The 19,520-nt window shown below is 45.7% G+C and overlaps 1 protein-coding gene across 9 annotated transcripts in view; it reads right to left on the bottom strand.

Moving 5' to 3' along the window:
• Pde11 (Phosphodiesterase 11) overlaps positions 1 to 19,520 on the bottom strand; it is a 1,275,799-nt gene that overhangs the window by 306,077 nt on the left and 950,202 nt on the right. For 7 of the 9 annotated variants that reach the window (XM_071695072.1, XM_071695082.1, XM_071695086.1 and 4 more), the window contains one exon: positions 12,103 to 12,334. In XM_071695072.1, coding sequence (XP_071551173.1) covers positions 12,103 to 12,334 — 232 coding nt within the window. Of the gene's footprint in view, positions 1 to 12,102; positions 12,335 to 14,916; positions 15,625 to 19,520 lie in introns of all 9 variants that reach the window. The other 2 variants (XM_071695061.1, XM_071695100.1) reach the window with 1 other exon arrangement.

Below are 19,520 nucleotides of genomic sequence, written 5' to 3'. Positions count from 1 at the left end.
TGTCTGTATGACAATCATTACGAATTACTGGCAGTGCCAGTCTATAACAGCCGCTTGACGGCAATTGTAGGTACTAATCATAGAACATGGAAAACGAATGGTTGCAGTTTCTATTCTCCCTCTCTTCCTAAAGGTTGCATCCAGTCCCTGTACCTTTGGTGGACTCTCTAACCTCTATGACACAGCCAACAGGTCAGGTAAGATTGTACATTTTTTTTTCTTAGAAAAAAAAATATCAAGGTTGCGTTGGCTGAGCCACTTACCCAGCTCGGAGCGAGAGACAAATTCGATCTTTATGTAAGCTGGAACTGCTTTTTACAGCTTAAGTAACATAATGATCACCTAAGATCTGTAAATGTGCGCCACCTCTTTTTTTTTTCATTCTGTAAAATCTTGATCTTTTCTGTATTATCATGAATAATCCGGTGCGTTTTTCCTCCGGCGTCATATATATTCTCCCGGTGTAATCAACTTATGCACCAGTTGCACCTGCACCGCCATATTTGTGCTTCACTTATCTCCTGGTCTGTCAACTTCTCTGGCAGTTCTTAATGATCTACTTTCCCTGAGGGACGATGTTCTTCCTTGCATGTCTTACCTTTGAGACGTTCTTCTGGGAGGGAGCATTGTTTTCTCGTTCATTTCTTCGTTCTTCTGACTGTTTCTGTCTTGGTGACCTAGTGAAGTCTTCGGGTGTCTTCATCCCCACAGCCCGGGGCTGGGCCCAGGCAGTTGGACACTGTTCTTCTGGTCTCACTTGCGCGGTAGTGTTCTTTCGAGCTGTTTTACGCCTACAGTTCTCAGTCTATCTTCTTGGCATGATAGAGCTCTTCTAACCTCTTTTATTTGTGTGCGACGATGTTCTCGACTTCGCCAGCCATGCGACAGTGTTCTTGTCTACTGTATGTGTGCGATGGTGTCCCCGTCTACTCCACAGTGCGAAGGTCCTTCTTCATTCCCATTCTGAGACAGTTTTCGTATTCTATTTAATGGTATCTGGTCCATGTTCTTTGCGCGACACCTTTGCTCCGGGCAGTTTCAAACGTGCAACGGTGTTTCGAGTAATCTAGGAGGAAATTTCTACTCGAGCTAAAGCATTTGCTGCACTTTCCTCCTGGAATAGATCCTGGACGATTTCACTCGCGCGACGGTATTCATGGTGGCTATTAAGTAAGGGGAAAGTGTTCTCGAGGTGAAGCGACATTCTTAGGGTGTGCTTAACGTTTCGACAGTATTCTCACGTTGAGTAATACGTTTCGACAGTTTTCTCACGTTGTGTTTAAAGTTTCGACAGTAATCTTAAGTTGTGCTGAATATCTCGACAGTATTCTCATGCTGTGTTCAATATTTCGACAGTATTCTCATGTTATGTTTAATTTCTCAACAGTACTCTCAATGTCTCGACAACATTCTCATGTAGTGTTTATTATCTCGAGAGTATGTTGTGTTTAATGCCTTGACAGTATTCTCATGCTGTGGTTAATGGTTCCACGGTATGCTCATGTGTTTAATATTTCGACAGTATTCTTGTGTTGTGTTTAATGTCTTGACAGTATTGTTATGTTGTGTGTTCCATGTTTCCAATGTATTCTTCAGGTGTGCTTAATATTTCAACTCTCGAGTAGCGTTTAATGTTTCGACACTGTTCTTATGGTGTGCCTAACTTTGTGACAATATTCACATGTGTTCAAATTTGTCTGAGTGTTCCCATGTAATATTTAACTGAGGAAAAACACCATCGCAGTGGTTAACAGTATACCAATAGTGTGTTTTTATCTGTGTGAGATCGTGTGTTTCACTTGTGTGAGTGATATCCGAGTTCCACATATGCCTAAGGTGATTCATTAATCACAAATAAACGACAAATAAACTACAGCAGTTCTTCCTTTTCAACTAAGAGTGTGAAGCGCTTTCGCAATCATACCCAATGTTGCTGGTGGTGGCAATCAACTGGCTGCATAGCAAGTCACTCAACACATGTCCCAAGTGCTGTGTATTTCAACAGCAGAGAAATACCCGAGTTAAGACTACGATTCCATCACATGCTGCAAGACAGTGTGGCAACATGCAATGGAGAAGTGAGTTGTATCACTGTAGCAAGCATTCACATCCCTGCACTGTCATCTTTACAAACGAAATTATCATCAACAGAGACTTGCCTATCTAATCTATGCCTCCACAAATGGTCTATCTAATCTATAAGTAACCCCAGTGGTGGCGTGGGAGTAAAGATGGAGTCAGTGTGCAAAACAAGACTATCGGAATGTATTTCCTGTGACGCAACAATAAGCAACATGACATCAAACAGGTCTCTTGTACACCGCGTTCCGGTATTTTAGTCTTCCGTGTTCATCTCTTTTTTTTCAAATACAGCAAAAATGCTCAGAGTTCTTACCTTTTAGGGGTTTGTTAGGCTTGCCACTCTGAAACAAAATCCAGGTCTCAGAAACAGCCTTTTTCTCTGATCTGTAAAAGGTCACTGTTATCTCAGGCGACGCTGCCCTTTCCGACGTCATGCAGCACACTCTGTCATTAATCGACCTGAAAAGGGTGACTTCTTTTTATCGACTTTAGATCGCAACTGTCCATGTGGAAATTACCATCATGAGTAGGTTTTATTTCAGTTCGGGAAGTTTCATGCCTTCACTTCAACGCAGATTTCCCACGTAAATAGAGGGACAGGGCAGAGCGGCGGGAGTTGCTGGAGAGAGGAGGGCCCAAGTGAGCCAGAGAGGAGTGCCACAGGACAACGGTGGCGTTGAGGAAGTCTTCGTCTTCCTACATCGTCAAGCGGGTACAGAAGAGGACCAGTCCTGCCAACTACTTGGAGAAATCCCAGCGTCTCGCAGCTGAAACTTGATTGGCATCTCTTATCTCAGCACACTGTGTGAGGGGAAGGTAATATCAATCTGCCTTGAGGATGTCTCTTTGTTTACTCTCTGCTCGAGTCATATCCAGAGCACTGAGTGAAAACGTCGCAGCTCTGCGCTGGAGTGACAATGCACCACCATCCCCGATGGCGCAGATGCTCTCGTATTGGCCTATCATGACGAAGTCAATCAAAAAGTACCTCACCCTCCGAAGTGAACAGCCGGGTTATGTACGCTGTAGGGAGCATCCAAAAACATATATGAAAAGGTCGTGCTTTCTCAAGTCATGTTAAACAGTTATCAGCTGGATAACGTAAATGCTTATCATCCGGATAATGGTTCTTGCTCCACAGTGTCAGATCAACAGGAAGGGAGCGCTGCGTCACCATGAGGGGTGAGGTGTGTCATCAAGAGGGGTGAGGTGTATCACCAGGAGGGGAGAGTTGTGTCACCAAGAGGGGTGAGCTGCGTCACCAGGAGGGCTGAGGTGTGTCACTAGGAGTGAGCTGCGTTACCAGGAGGGCTGAGGAGTGCCACTAGAAGGAGTGAGCTGTGTCACCAGAGGGGTGAGGTGGGTCAGAAGGAGGGGTGAGGTGTGTCACAAGAAGGAAAATTCTATGCAGCTTTTTATGTGTGTGAATTTCAGATGCTGGGCTACGCATTTCTGCCAACCTTTGACGTTGAAGGATCTGTGAAGATGTTGCCACAAATGAATGAGTCGTTTGCACAGACAAAAAGAGGCTTCCTGCTATGGACTCACCAACGAACCTAGCCGTCAACACCACAAAACCGGAGAACATTGCGAGGCCATCAGAAGCCTTCCTCAGTGCACTTAAGTATGCCCATCAAAATATCAAAAGGAACCGCAACAACTTTGGTGTATCTCAAGAAACAATTGTCAGAGCAGGTGTCTCCTAGCTCATTACATGGCGTCCACGACTTCGAGTCTCCCTTCCTGCCTCTGTCGCCGGAGGTTTCGCCCTTTCACTATGTTATTTCTTTTCTCTTATATCTTTTTATCGGACGGCCTTACGGCAGTGAAACAGAAATGTGACGATGAACAATGAGGACAAAACACGGATAATAAGGACTAATTTCAAGAAAATACGTCTGACGACTCGTGAGTAAAACAGATTTAAGATATATGTATGAATTTCATAAGTTTTATCACTTTAATTCAACATCATCATGATCATCATGATTGTCATCATGATCATCATCATGACTACACTTATCTAAAACAAGAATATTACGGTGGAAAAAAAATCAACACGTAATTCTGAGTTCTCAGTGTAAGGCATCACCTTTGCTCTTTGGTATCCCACCGCTTCTCGCCAGCCGACTTTAGGACCCGTGATACGCTCACCCTACACTACAGGGCGCAGTTACTGGAACTAACAACCTGACACTTTGTACAGTTCAAGTACGAGCCTGGCCTCTTGCTCTCGCACTGTGATACCTGCAGGGCACTGATACAGGAGAAGGGGTGACCTGTGGTTATATCAGGGTACTGGTTTAGCGTGTCACTTGGAGGAACAGTAATAAAACCCGACATTAGAGTAAATCAGTCAACATCAACACTGAGGAAGTTCTTAGGTCAATGTTTTGGTTCTGCCATTCACCTGGGTACTACAAATCCACAAGATGAAACTAGTGACCAGATATGGTTCCTCTGGTGGAATTTGAAAGTGCCCCCGACAATGTAGAATAAACAAGAGAATAACAGTGGCCGAAACTAGAGTACCCTTCTTATGTTTGGTATGTCCACATTATGAAGCGCAAAGAACTTATAAAGAAGGTCCAAAGGAGGGTAAACACAGATGATACAGTAATCAAGAGAGCTGAATTACAGGGAAATTGTCAGCCATGGAAGGTAGACGAGTAAGTGGTGACCTGATCACATAACTAACTAATCCATCTCGATGACAAAGACAGTGAACAGCTCTTCGAAGAACGTAGGGATGAAAGAAACCAGAAAACAGAACAAGAAATTAAGCAAGAAACTTGTGAAAAAAAAAGTTGCACTGCATTCATTCTATTGTATAAGACTGGGAGATAAATACATTAAACTGAATGAAGAAACAGTACATGAAGACAGCAAATATAGACTGAAAACGTTATATTATGGTGAAAGGTTTGAGATGAGGCCCCAGCAAAGTAAAATCCCCTCCCCTTTTAGTAATAATACGCAATTACATACACACACACACACACACACACAAATGGACCCCCGTAATGTAACGGTTAGCGTTACTGACCGTCATGAAGGCACGGGCCGCATGTGATAAAACTCGCATAGGTTCGAATCCTTGTCATGGCAACCGGTCCACAGTCCACCCAGCTGTTCATCCTCCCCTAGAGGCTGGTCGATAAAATGGGTGTCTGGCATAGGCGCGCGCGCGCGCGCGCGCGTGTGTGTGTGTGTGTGTGTGTGTGTGCAAAAATATAGAGAAGCAAAGACATGGTACATATATACAAGGTCAAGAGACGAGGCAGCACGAGCGTAAAACTCTCTCCCCGTGACACACAGACAGTAATCACACGTAGTACAACGGGAAGTGCTCCTACCCACCAATCTCACAGGCCTGCGTTTGCGTCCAGGATAAGGCAGTCAGTCGGTGAATAACAGCCTCAAGATGGGCCATAGTGAGAGTACGTGGTCTTAGTATCATCTTTAATACGTGACGAAGGTGTTCAAGATTTACGCTGACGGCCTTTAATGACCCTGGCAGTTGACAGGCCTTAAAGCCCAAACAACAAAACAACCAGTCAGGCCGCTCACTGCCGTCGCACCTCGTCATCGTCCCCGTCAAGGATGGTCGACGAACGCCTAACGTAAGCTGAGGTAATGCATACGGTTCTAGGACGATAGCTGCCCCCAACCAATTCCCCCGCATCAACTCTTCCACCCCCTTCCCTAACGAGACCAAACCTACACAAATCAATCTCCATCAGTCTGTCATATCTCTATACTATGGACGAATTGTCCGGGAGGAGCTGTCCCGATACGCTCTACGCCACTCGTTCCTGTGTAATGTTGCTATGTTAATGTCCTCGGGCAGTGGGAGTTGTGGCGATGTGATCATGGCTGCTGGCCAGTTCCTTGTCAATGAGCTTCCAGCCACCATTAATCACATACTGTATCATCTAAATCTATACTGCATCGGCAGAACGATAACATTCATTGCTGTCATTCCCATCAACCGTCGAAACGGGTCCAGGTCTATCAATATTCTCAAGGACGCAGTTGAGAGAGAGGCGTACAAACTTTTGATTAATAAATATTTGTGAAAAACTTCTCGGCGGCGAATTTCCGGAGGATCCATTTCCTGGAGGAGGAGGGGTCGTTCTGGGAATGGCTATACATTACCACCGGTGCAGGGGGAGCCCACATGGTATGCTCTGCACATGACTAAAAATCATTCATAGAACGCCATTACGTAACGACGGAGCTCATCAAGCCCCATTCAGTCTACCTATTAATGCCATCCGGACATTTTTTCTTCCTTTTCCTGCGTATGTTGAGTGTGGCGATCTTGGAAATTTTTTCCGTCATTCATGAATGAGTTCATCTTGAGCATCATGTGTTAAGACTGTGTTCCACGTTCATGTCCTCTGCATTGTAGGGTTATTATATCCTTGTTTCTCTATAGCGCTTGCTGAAGTCAGAGAAGCGTTGTGTGTCTAAATCCTCAGCAACAACAACGAGAGACATCAAAATTGATCATCACGTCCGTCCTTCACCTTGCCTCCCGCCCTTCCTCTGTAACTCATTTCTCAATACCAACTTGGAGACATTTTGCTCTTCCTCTCCTGTTTATGTTTTCGTGTCTTTCCAGAGAGAGAGAGAGAGAGAGAGAGAGAGAGAGAGAGAGAGAGAGTAGATTTAGGCAAGCAGTAGTTCTTTTTTCCATCACTTCCCAACGTCCTCCACAGTGTTCCGTCGCTCTGTCTTCACTGCCCAGTAAAACACGCACACAAATCTAAAGATATCACATGATTATAATCATCGTTTGGGAAGTTACTTAAATTTTATAAAGATATTGTATGAAAATGAACCGAGTGTAAAATCTTATAATTTTGTATCAAAGGGGATAAAGGACCTAAGGATACACCGCACATTTTCCCACACATAATCACACACATTCACAACCTTTCAGTGAGGAGATAAACCGATCTATCAACTGTACTTACTGAAACGCAGGGTATATAAGGGATTTATAGCACGGTGGTGCCTGGGTTACAATTTCATTACCAAGCGGTCTACTTCCGTAAACAAGCTGATATGAAGGTATTAATTACTTAGTGCTCCACGGATACCTGCAGCTGTTGCCATGCACGTCGTCCAACCACAACTAGCCTCCCTGTCTATATCCATGTTCGTGCTATTGAATTTCAAGATTGTGTGACTAAAAATGGTGGGGCAGCCTCGACGTGGATCAATTTGGAGGAGGGCTGAAAAAAAAAATTCATAACTTTAAATCCCACTTTCTTGAACATACGACCATTCACGAGACCAAAGAAGAAATTTAAACCACAGATAAACGACCTGGCATCGACACGACTGTATTATCATCAGCGATGGACACGGGCCACAGGTGAGCGTCCATACATACACAGTGTACGTATTGCGCAGAAGTTCCCGAAAATCCTACACAACACCATCATCACATACGTAACCAAGAAAAATAAGGACGACTAACCTGGTGTATTTAGAACGCCCGACTTCCACTGATTAACTCGTGTACCCGACCATCCTCTCAAGGGAATCGAACTCCATCTACGTACCAAGAACTCTTTACTCGAGTTGCAAACTTTCGCCAAGATGTGAAAAGGCTTCACCAAGTCCATGATCATAAGGTGTTTACATGTGTAGCTGTTACATCACAGTGTTCCCGGCGGTTTCACGAGTCAGTACCCACAACACAGCAACGGCAGAGACAGAACCGCAGAGGGAGGATGTTTACCACATGGCTTCCTCGGTCTGACCCGTACAAAAGATGAATCAGGACCCTAGGAAAATAAGAGCAATCTAATATCATCAGAAAATTCCACGTTCTCCAACAAGATGCCGCTGCCTAGCACAACCCTGGTGTCATTTTTGGGGGGAGGGGGATCACGTTGCATGTCTTCGTAATGAAAATAACATATTCAAAACCTGTTTTGGTCATCAGAGTCACCATCAACAGAATGGTATATCATGTTGTCAAGGTTGTACACGACCTCTCCCAAACCGCAACACAACGCAGCCACAAAATGGCAGGTGAACAATGACAGCCAAACTCAAGACATATTTTCATGCGTCTGATCTTTGCATTCATGGAAGTGGTGACGGTGTCAACACTACTACCTCAAGGTATTCATACCTTAGCGGACCGTGGCGCAGCGCCTCCATTCTACAACGCCACCAGAAAAGCAGATGAGAGGAGGAAAACTGTGAGACGAACATACCAGGTATCACACGCACTTGATACCGCTGCTACTGTCGAGACGACAAATATTGAATAACCACTGAGACATCTTCTCCCGTCTGTGACTAAGAGAAACAGTGCAACGAGAGACAGCGATGACGCGAGAATGTCACTAATGATGAAGCACAGGAAACCACAACATCTCTGCAGTAGGACCCACTTCTGTCAACAAGCGGCGCGTGAACGCAACCAGACCGATTCCTGGATATCTGCACACGACGCTAAATCAAGACATTCAAACACCAGAGGCTCATGAATTGTTCAGGATGACGGGGGAGTGAAAACACATGTCTCTGAAAACCAGACAAGTGTTAAAACGTTTTAAGAACTGCTGTGTTCACGTGGGGGTCGACAGTCACGTACAAATGACAAGAACGATGTTAGAACTGAAATCATGAATTTTTATGGTCCAAACCTCGACACACAGACACAAGTCGTCACGCAAAGCTGGTGAAAGAAATAGTCATGTTGTGTGAATACGGAGGAATCGACGCAAAACAGGTGATTTATAATGACAAGGAGAAGGGTACGGAAAAGCGGGTGAAAGAGAGGATGTAGAAAAAGGAGGATGGCAGATGCATGTAGGGAGGATCTCGTACAAGTAAGCCGGTATCTTGTTCTGAATGGACAAAGGCCGGTAATCCTGACACGGGGGGAGGAGGGGGGGGGGGTTAAGACTAGTAATCACGACGTGTGTGTGTGTGTGTGTGTGTGTGTGTGTGTGTGTGTGTGTAAGACCAGTCATCACGACAGGAGAGGTGTAAGATGGTCCTAAGCCAGGACAGTGGTACATCCTGGCGAGTCTGGCCAATCTAATGACTATGTCTCTTCTTTTAAACATCTTGGCCTGCCAGTCCCATTCACAGCAGATGCTGTACAACAACGAAATCGACGATGTACACTGTGACTCGCTGTACGAGACAAAATGTCTGAAATTATGAGACGGCGTATACTGAAGGGGTATGGAGGGAGGAGTGGAAGATCAGCATCATGACCAGAGCGGGAAACTCCTCCTTCCTTTCCTGGTCTCCCTCCTCCTCCTCCAGGAGATATGCTGTTGCACACACAGACCCTCGTGCGTACAGCATGCAACCCTGAGACGCATTTGCCATCCAGAGGTTCCCTCGCCGCTCCGGGCTTGTATATAATCAAGTAATAATAGTCATTGACAAATCTACTTACCCGTCGTCCTCGAGAATGCAAACATCTTACGCATCTAGTACATGAATCTACAGTGTTATGGGGCTATAAGCTTATTTGATGAGCCAACTTAGTGACAATTTGTTTCAATCGTCTACCCACTAGTGTCTAACTAAGACACTTTGTGACCTATGAAACCCTTCTACGCTACCGCTCACAGGGTCAGCATGGGGGGGTGCACGATGAACTAGCCGCTGATGGTGGCAAAAACTAACCAAATCCCCGGGCGGCCGCTGTCTACAACCTTACAGACACGGTGGCTATAACATGGTCCCAGGCATCACTCCAACGCTCTTAAGCCAAGAAGGACGGACTTCCCTGGGCAGCGGCTGCTGTCTGCAGCCAGTTACCAAGATACACGACCTCTCCCAAACCGCAACTTAACGCAGCCGGTAACGCACCCAGCCGCCCCCCCTCAAAAAATATCTTCCCGGATGAGTCCCATGAATTTCGAAATGATCGATACGACTCGTGTGCTGTCTCGGTAAGGTTGGTAAGCGTGAATGTGAGACACATTTCTAATCATTATGGTAGCCCCATTTTATAGTTGTTTTCATCGAAAAAAATAAAATCAAGATTGCCTTTATCATACAGCCAATGACAGGAAATGTCGCAAGCAATCGACATATTACAAAATGGTGAAAGCAAGGCTAACAATGTGAGGTCAGACTAATGGGCATATTTCAAAATCCTTCGTCCGTCATGTCATACTGTTTCACACAAAAAGTGGTAGCATAACTGTCTTTTTTTTTTTTTTAACCGTGCGTACAGAATGAGTAAGAATCATTCACTTACAGAACATTTCAAAATGCTTCACAAGATCTATGCTGTCATTTGTATTTGGGAGAGCAAAACTATTCTTTCTTAACTCTGGCCTATGAACTGCGTTTGCATGCAATGAACTGAAATTTTCCTGTCATACCTAGTTTCACATTCAACAGAAAGGGTCTCATATTCTCTTATGAGTATTTCCTCAGATTCTTCCACTCTTAAGAGAGATCATGACACAAAACGAAACACAGTCTTGCTTATCTGGACTTGAGAAAATGGTTAATATTTCTGTTCGAGAAACTAATCATGAAGATGGAGGACCTCTCCAGGGAGACTTAACACTCGACTATAATGCATTTCGATCGCTTACAGGCTGTATGTTACAAGGGCTATAATGCTACACGAATCCTCCCGATACATCATCCACATCGTCTCTCGCTAATGAAGGATCAAAAGGTTTCCCAACTTTATGATCAGAATCATATAACTACCTGACCTACATACGTTCATGGATTTTACCTGGAAAAAGAATTTCTCATGTAAGACACGTTAGTACTGAGAGTCACGACACATCTGAAGGCACGAATTGAGTTTTTGAAGTGTAACATATGCTTAGGAAATTTCCAAGTACAACACATCCTTTCTTGACCCTACTACAATCCACCTGACCTTCTATAACTGAAGAAAGAACCAACTGGCCTTCTCTAACACCATACAGAACCACTTGGCCCTCTAGAACACCACACGGAAGCACACCATTCTAACACCACACGGAGCCACCTGGCCATCTCCAACACCACAGAGAACCACACGGCTCACTTTAACAAGACACAGGAGTACACTGCCCTGTTTAACACCAGAAAGAACCATATGACCCACTATGACACCAAACTGATCCACTTTCCATTTTCTAACGCCAGAGAAACTCTCCTGACCCTCCCCCATGGATCAAGCACCAAACAAAACCATGTGGTCTCTAACACCCCGCAGAATAACTTGGGTCTTTTCTAACGTCACACTGAACCAACATTCGGTCCTCCCAAGCACCCGTAACTCCACCTATCTCTCTCTCCGACACCACACCAAACCCAACATGCCCTCTTGAACAACTAAAATAATACAACTTTCTGACAGCTTATCTGACTTTGGCCTCCTGTGGCACCACGTTACGGACCCAGCCAGGTCTTCCTGTCGTGGTGCCGCGCCTCCAGACTATATACATTGATCGCTGCAAGCTGTCCCTTTCTGTACCAACAAGCTTTCCCTGGCACCATTGTACTATCTGCCCCTCTTCAGTGCTGCGTGCCACCATCTAGCGCTCTCTCTCTCTCTCTCTCTCTCTCTCTCTCTCTCTCTCTCTCTCTCTCTGTACCTAACTTGTTCATTGTTTGACAACTCATGGTAGGGTGATTAAGGGCCCGTCAGTGAAGAAGGCTGTGTCCCAGGACGTGAACGCCCCAAGTAGGATCATTAGGCCTACCAGTAACGGAAACTCGAGCAGAGATATCAGCCGAGTGCTGGCTAGGAGGCCTTGTCATTGATAAGTGGCTTTACCCCAGCGGCCCAAGTTGCTACCCATTAACCTACTAAAGGAAGGAAGGAAGGATGAAGAGCTGGGTGGGCTGCTTGCCTTCTTGCCCGCGCCGGGAATGGAACCTGGGCTCGGAGAACGGATGTCAACTGCGTCGACCCTAAACCATCTTGTGCCCCTACTTAGCACCATTGGTGTGACACTACATAGTTTTGTATGATACCACCTGGCTCTCCGTGGAGCAAGCTGGTCGGCTTACCTGATGAAGTAGTCGTAAGCGAAGTCTTGGTGTTCGTCTAACCAGGCCTCCATGCGCGCGCATTCTGGATCGTAGTTGAAGAGGGGCGGTTGAATGGCTCCGCCCCCCGCCCCGCCCACTGTCAAGTCTCCACCAATAGGCATAGCTCCTGGTACTGATAGGTCACCACTGCTGACGTCTCCGGACCCGCCCCCTTGACTGGTCTTGACCTCATCGTTATGGCTGCCCCAACCTGGAGGACAGGTCAAAGTGGTCAAAAGTCGTTAGTGATAATAGGGGAAGATGAAGATAATGATGACTGATGGTGACTTCTAAGAACTCCTGTTAATGGTAATGATGAATATGATCCACAAGATTAATAACTCATGGTAATAATGCCACTGAAGGAACCAAAAGTACAGAGATGGAAATCATTAATCTTAAATGATCATTATGATGAATCATGATTATGATGGTGTCGACGATATTGATGGCTATAATACTAAAACAACGGCTGCTGCTTCCAATTATAATAATAATAACAATAATAATAATAGCAATAATAATAATAATAATAATAATAATAATAATAACAACAACAACAATAATAATAATAATAATAATAATAATGATAATGAAAATAATAATGATAAGAACTTTGAAATAACAAAATGAATGAATAACTGCACTAACAACGACATTAGCAAAACAAGACGAACAAACAAGGTCGACAAAGACACAACAAATAATGATCGCAAATAAAAACAACAAGGAAGCTGATAACAGACCCACACGGAGGAGCAGACACCGTCAGCATGAGACAATGTGCAGCATTACACGTCATACTGGACAAATTAATGGAGCGAGTTGGTAAATGGCAGAAATATTGTAGTTAAAACATAGGAATAATAATGATGATTATTTGTAAGCACAGAATCAACGTGTTTTTTCTGTGACCGCAGACGGAATATGAAGTATTGTTAGCCTGGGCCACAGGTTCCCGGGGACACGCCAAGTCTGGGCCACAGGTTCCCGGGGACACGCTAAGTCTCGGCTACAGATTCCCGGGGACGTGCTAAGTCTGGCCCACAGGTTCCCGGGGACACGCTAAGTCTAAGCTACAGGTTCCCGGGGACACGCCAAAAGTCTGGGCCGCGGGTTCCCGGGGACATGCCAAGTCTGGGCCACAGGTTACCGGGGACACGCTAAGTCTGGGCCAGATGTTCCAGGGGACACGCTATCCCAGAAAGACTGGGAAGATATTTCGACACAGACTCCCACAACAAAGGTCGAGAGAACATGGGAGTCGGGGTCCCACTGCATACGGAAACACTAGGGAAACACGACAATAACAATGGTCAGAAAATGGAACGGCCTGGGTGCTAATAAAGGTGGAGTCTGAGTCGAGGTGATACTTCCACAACGCTGCACAATGGGCACACTTGACCAGGCCTTCATGTACCATGAACCTGTGGTAAAGTCTCGGGTCTCGGACGTTCTTCACAGCGATCAAATTTCCCTGAAGAGGCAGGCAGGGAGCGAGCGAGAGCTGCTGTGTTGCTTCCATTTTTACGACGATTTTTGACATTTTATGGCCCGTTGTCTGACAGCCTTATAACAAGCTGGCCCACAGTGTATTCTCTCCATGTTCAATATTTAGATTACTTCCTGGAGAGCGCGTCTCAAGGCCAAGCTGTGCCGGCTCTGCTACCCGCGCTACCCATCTGTCTCAAACTGTCAGGCTTGTGGTTCAGTTCCTACAAATATAAGTATCAAACTTTTTTTCCCTTTATCATCTGGACCCAACTTGTTCTGCTGGTTACCAAGGACTAATGGAGGGTTTCGTGTCAGTTTCTCAGGCGTTGCAACACTGATGGTGTGTGTGTGTGTGTGTGTGTGTTTCAGCAACACATGGGAGAGCCAAGTTCCCAATAGTACAACACTGCTCCAGCATCCATATCTTTAAAAACTCCTTTCTGCACTCTCTTGTCCAACACTAGTTCATCCTGCATTTACGCATCCATCACCACTACCTCCACCACCAATACATCCAACACTACTCCCTCCAGCACCCATACATCCAACACTACTCCCTCCAGCACCCATACATCCAACACTACTCCCTCCACCACCAATACATCCAACACTACTCCCTCCAGCACCCATACATCCAACACTACTCCCTCCAGCACCCATACATCCAACACTACTCCCTCCAGCACCCATACATCCAACACTACTCCCTCCACCACCAATACATCCAACACTACTCCCTCCAGCACCCATACATCCAACACTACTCCCTCCAGCACCCATACATCCAACACTACTCCCTCCACCACCAATACATCCAACACTACTCCCTCCAGCACCCATACATCCAACACTACTCCCTCCAGCACCCATACATCCAACACTACTCCCTCCAGCACCCATACATCCAACACTACTCCCTCCAGCACCCATACATCAAACACTACTCCCTCCAGCACCCATACATCCAACACTACTCCCTCCAGCACCCATAAATTCAACACTACTCCCTCCACCACCAATACATCCAAACACTACTCCCTCTAGCACCCATACATCCAACACTACTCACACGGAGGGACAGAAGGTCCGAACGACAGACGGCAGATGAGAGGGATAAACACAGGGCGTCAAGAGGTGAGATAATAATGGTCAGGGGTGAACCATTCAAGGTGGCTGGGTACAACTGAGAGGAACATGTGACAAATAATATTCACAAAATATATTCCTTACGAGCTACCTCTGCATGCAACCTTACATATGTAAAGACATCATAATTATGGGACATTAATGATGACACACCAGAACAACACAAGGTGGTGGAGTCTGGAGAGTGGGCGTCGTGGGCGGCTAGTGGGCGTGGGTGCCAGGTCTCCTGTCGCCAGTGCTGCCACCTCCTGCGTCGCCCAAGACCTTCGCCCTCCTGCGGCTGCCCCTGCTGCTGCTGCTGCCCCTGTTGGTGCCGGTGGCGGTGGTGGCGGGCAACCTGGGGATCGTGCTTGCCACAGTTGAGGAGCGCATTAGAGGCGCCCTGACCCATGCCTGCTGGGGCGAGGCAGGAACCATACCACGCCCCACTACCCGCCCATCCTGACGTCTCCCTCACACTTGCTACAGCTCTCTACCTCGCCATGCCACGCCGCTCCTCTGCTCTGGATATATCTATCTGTCAGTGTTCCTTTATTCACCAGGTTCCTAACACATTTTCTGCTGCTTTTAATCAACTACGTCGACAGTATTGCAGTATTCACTCAGTATGCACTCAGCAAGTAGTTCCAGCTGAGCCTACGATCCAGGAGAGTACAGCCTCAACAACACACACACTTTTACCACCAGCGTATTTTCTACTTTTTCAGTTAGGTTAACACGGTAATGACAAGTCATTCAACGTCTTTTCAACACAAGTCACAGCCAGTTGAGCTGCAGGACTGCGGATTGCAACACCATCTGCTGCGACACTGCTCACTGCCACATTTCACTGTCATCAGCTGTCGTTGTCGTGTGCGGCAACTGGTGTTTAAAAACAATTAAACCATCAGGACATGGAACGAAATCTACCACGTTTCTGATGCAGATGTGATCACATCTTCCCAACCGCGAAAACATCCCTTAAAACTAACTATTCCACATGTGAGACAAATTCCAGCCTTTATGTAATCTGATTTCGCCACCGTCCACAATCTGGGGGACCACACGGGTCGTGATCCCACAGACTGTTCCAAGAGGGGGCTGGATCCACAAGTGTTCACCCATCACAGTCATGCCCAAGGATCTTGGTCAAGACCTATTCGACCCGCGGTTCATTCCATTCCCTTATATCAACACGCACTTCGGCCTAACCATCGTGAGTGATACATTACCCACTTATCCACATCTTCCACTTAACACCGACGTCTCACGTCCACCACCAACCATCACACTATGTCTGCCCTCCACTTGACCAAGGTGGACCAAATCACGTCAATGCAATTATTCTCTTGTACGATGAAACGTGCACAAGGAGCGCATCGTACCACGACTAACACACCTAATGGTGCCACCAGGCTCAGACCCCCGCACACCTCTAGTTTCTCATGACTCGGTCAGCCTTCTCGTACGTCCTTTGTGGATGGCTTTACCTATCTTGATAAATCTATTTACAACTACGTATTTCCTATTTTACTCGGCTTGGTCACCTAATAGCTTCCACAAAGCTCATATCTGGGTAAAAAAAAATGCACTCACACTCGAATAACAAAAAAATGATGCTTAAATATAATAATTTTTCTTAGCACTGAAGAAGTATCGTAATATCAAATGCACTGAAGTGATCTGAAGTTAATTCATCTCACGGAAAGATGTGATCAGTAGCCACACTACACACACAAGACGTCCCTGTGCCTGTGTATGTGTTCGTTAATAGTTGTGCCAAGTTTACAGTGAGTTGGCAGAGAAAAATTCAGCCTGCTGGCAGCCACCACGTATGTACCACGCCGGGATTACATAACCTGGCGGACTCGAAGGGTGTCATCTACGATTTACTCGTACCTGAAAATGTGCAAATCACTCCCAGTGTGAGCTACGTAGTGCGTGCTACCTGGAACTGTATCATTGTATGTCAGGCGTCGGGAGTGGTATACTGTGTACTGTGTTATTCTGAATCTGTTCCTACGTATGGCGTCTACTGTAAACCTCTGAGCGCTCGAGCAAAGTTTTGTTCTACGGCGATATACAGTAGGTGCTGCTGACTGGCTGTCACAGGCGACAATAGCCAGCTATCGTGAGTTTCTTCTGGATTAATAACATGGCGGGAAAAATGACTAATTCTAAATTTCCGTTTAAATGAAAAAAAAAGGAAAGGAAGTCATCCTCAACTGTCAACAGACGCATGCCTGCTTATGAACATGTTCAGCAGAGGATCACACGGGCGCACATAACCTTCGTCCAGTTGGCCAGTCTATGGAAATCACACAGAATAAGAGCAAAATCTTATAATATTAAAGATTGGCTAAACCTCAGCCTGGCACGGACCCTGGTCTTAAAATGGTCTGTCCTCCCTAACCCACCTCACTCACACACACACACACACACACACACACACACACACACTCGCACATTACCCCTGAGTCAAAACCAACAAACGCAGGGGGTGTGGCGGGTGTTTCCTGGACATTAAGGTGATGCCGCAGGTGAGGACCCAAAATAGCTGCATCTTCGATGGTATGTGCGACCAGCTTGACGCCAAGATGGTGGCTGGTGTCTGGGACTGTCCCCTCCACCAGTCACAGCCACCCAACCCCCCATGCTACTGCCTCTCTCCCCACGATACTGGACGAGGGAGTTAGAGAGTAAGTGTATGGTGTAGGTTTTGTGATGTGTGTGGGAGGTATGGTACAGGCGTGTTAACCCCCGCGTCAGACTAGGTTTGTGTAGGTGGTGATATTCCCTCAGTTGGTCTGAGTAAGACAGAACGTTAGCTCAGCTGGGCTAAGCATTGTCTGCTGTGTACACTGATGGCTGGCTGGATACTCCCTCTATGTGTGTTCCACGGATGTTCCACGCTTGTACTCAGGTATGTCTACGTTACGTACCATCGTTATCATCAAATCTCTGCCGTAATGTCTGTGCTGCTTCACCTAAGTATGAGTCAACTGGTTTAATTCTCTGTCGATCGTGTTGTTAGCCGGGACTTTCGATATAGGGGTACTACCGTGCAAGATGAACCGTAAAGACTTATTTAGCAGCCTCAGCAATCAACTTTTGGAAGTGAATTGCTCGAGTAAGTAGAGTGCGCAGGGATAGGTATGATCATGGCTTCCACCAGGCGTAATTTTTTTTTGGGGGGGGCCGAGAACCTGTGAAAATCTACACTAACCCAGTCCCCATCAGCCTACTTCTCACTTTGTTCAGACGTAATTTCGGCATTAAAATAGTATGATCGTCTTTATGGCCTTTATAATTAAGTTGTTAAAAGAAACATTTCTAAAATATTATCTGACCACTTGCATTGTATTTACTAGGTATTTATCGGTAAGACAGCATTATGATATGTTCTAAATGATTATTTCGAGCATAAGTGTTTGAATATGCTAAGTTTCAATTTTGAAATATAATGTTTTTGAGCTGAAAAATACCCGGCAATTTTTCGAATTTTTCTCAGAAAAAAATTGATTTCCTTTAAAACCTCATTATAAGGAGTATTTTTCATACTCAATACAAATCTGTGGTTAAAATATAAATTGTTCGTCCTTATGACCTTTAATTAAGTTGTTAAATGAAGACCTTCTTAAAGTATTATCCGACCAATTGCATTTACTAAGTATCTATCGGTAACTGAGAGCAATATGATATGTTTTCCAAGATTATTTGAAGCATAGAAGGGTTTGAATATGCTTTAAGTCTCAATTTTGAAATATAGAAATCTTTTGAGCTGGGTCAGAGAGGACGGCCATGACCGAAGACTTTCCTGGTCTACTATAAGACACACTCCCAACTGATCTGTGCCCTGAGTCACACGCAACCCTTCCCACCTCACTCCGGCACTCTCTCTCTCTCTCTCTCTCTCTCTCTCTCTCTCTCTCTCTCTCTCTCTCTCTCTCTCTCTCTCTCTCTCTCTCACACACACTCCAAATACTCAACACTTTCCTCCACACCTCCTCCTCCTCCACCACGTCTGGCCTCCGCCAGCCATGATGAAGAGGGTTGTCCCTGTGTCCCTGGAGACAGACAGACAGACAGACGCACACAGACAGATGTTCTTTGGCTTGTTCTCACCATACTGCACACACACACACACACACACACACACACCAAATACACGTCAGACGACTGCCGTGAGGTACATACACACCAGGTACACGTACACCAGACGACTACAGTGAGGGAGCAGACGACTACCGTACGGACATACACGTCAGACGACTACCGTGAGGCACATACACAGACGACAACCATGAGGTATTTACACACCAGACGACAACAGTGAAGTTCGTATACAGACGACAACAGTGAAGTTCGCATACAGACGACAACAGTGAAGTTCGTATACAGGCAACACAGTGAAGTTCGTATACAGACGACAACAGTGAAGTTCGCATACAGACGACAACAGTGAAGTTCGTATACAGGCAACACAGTGAAGTTCGTATACAGACGACACAGTGAAGTTCGCATACAGACGACAACAGTGAAGTTCGTACACAGACGACAACAGTGAAGTTCGCATACAGACTACACAGTGAAGTTCGCATACAGACGACAACAGTGAAGTTCGTATACAGACGACAACAGTGAAGTTCGTACACAGACGACAACGGTGAAGTTCGTATACAGACGACAACAGTGAAGTTCGTACAGAGAAGACAACTCTGAAGCATATTCACACCAGACAACATACAGCCATGAAGTACACCCAACAAAAAGCTATT

The sequence above is a fragment of the Panulirus ornatus genome, chromosome 4 (assembly GCF_036320965.1).
Source record: "Panulirus ornatus isolate Po-2019 chromosome 4, ASM3632096v1, whole genome shotgun sequence".
NCBI lineage: Eukaryota > Metazoa > Arthropoda > Malacostraca > Decapoda > Palinuridae > Panulirus > Panulirus ornatus.
The sequence above is the reverse complement of the archived record's forward strand: the minus strand, read 5'-3'. Positions and strand labels throughout refer to the sequence as shown.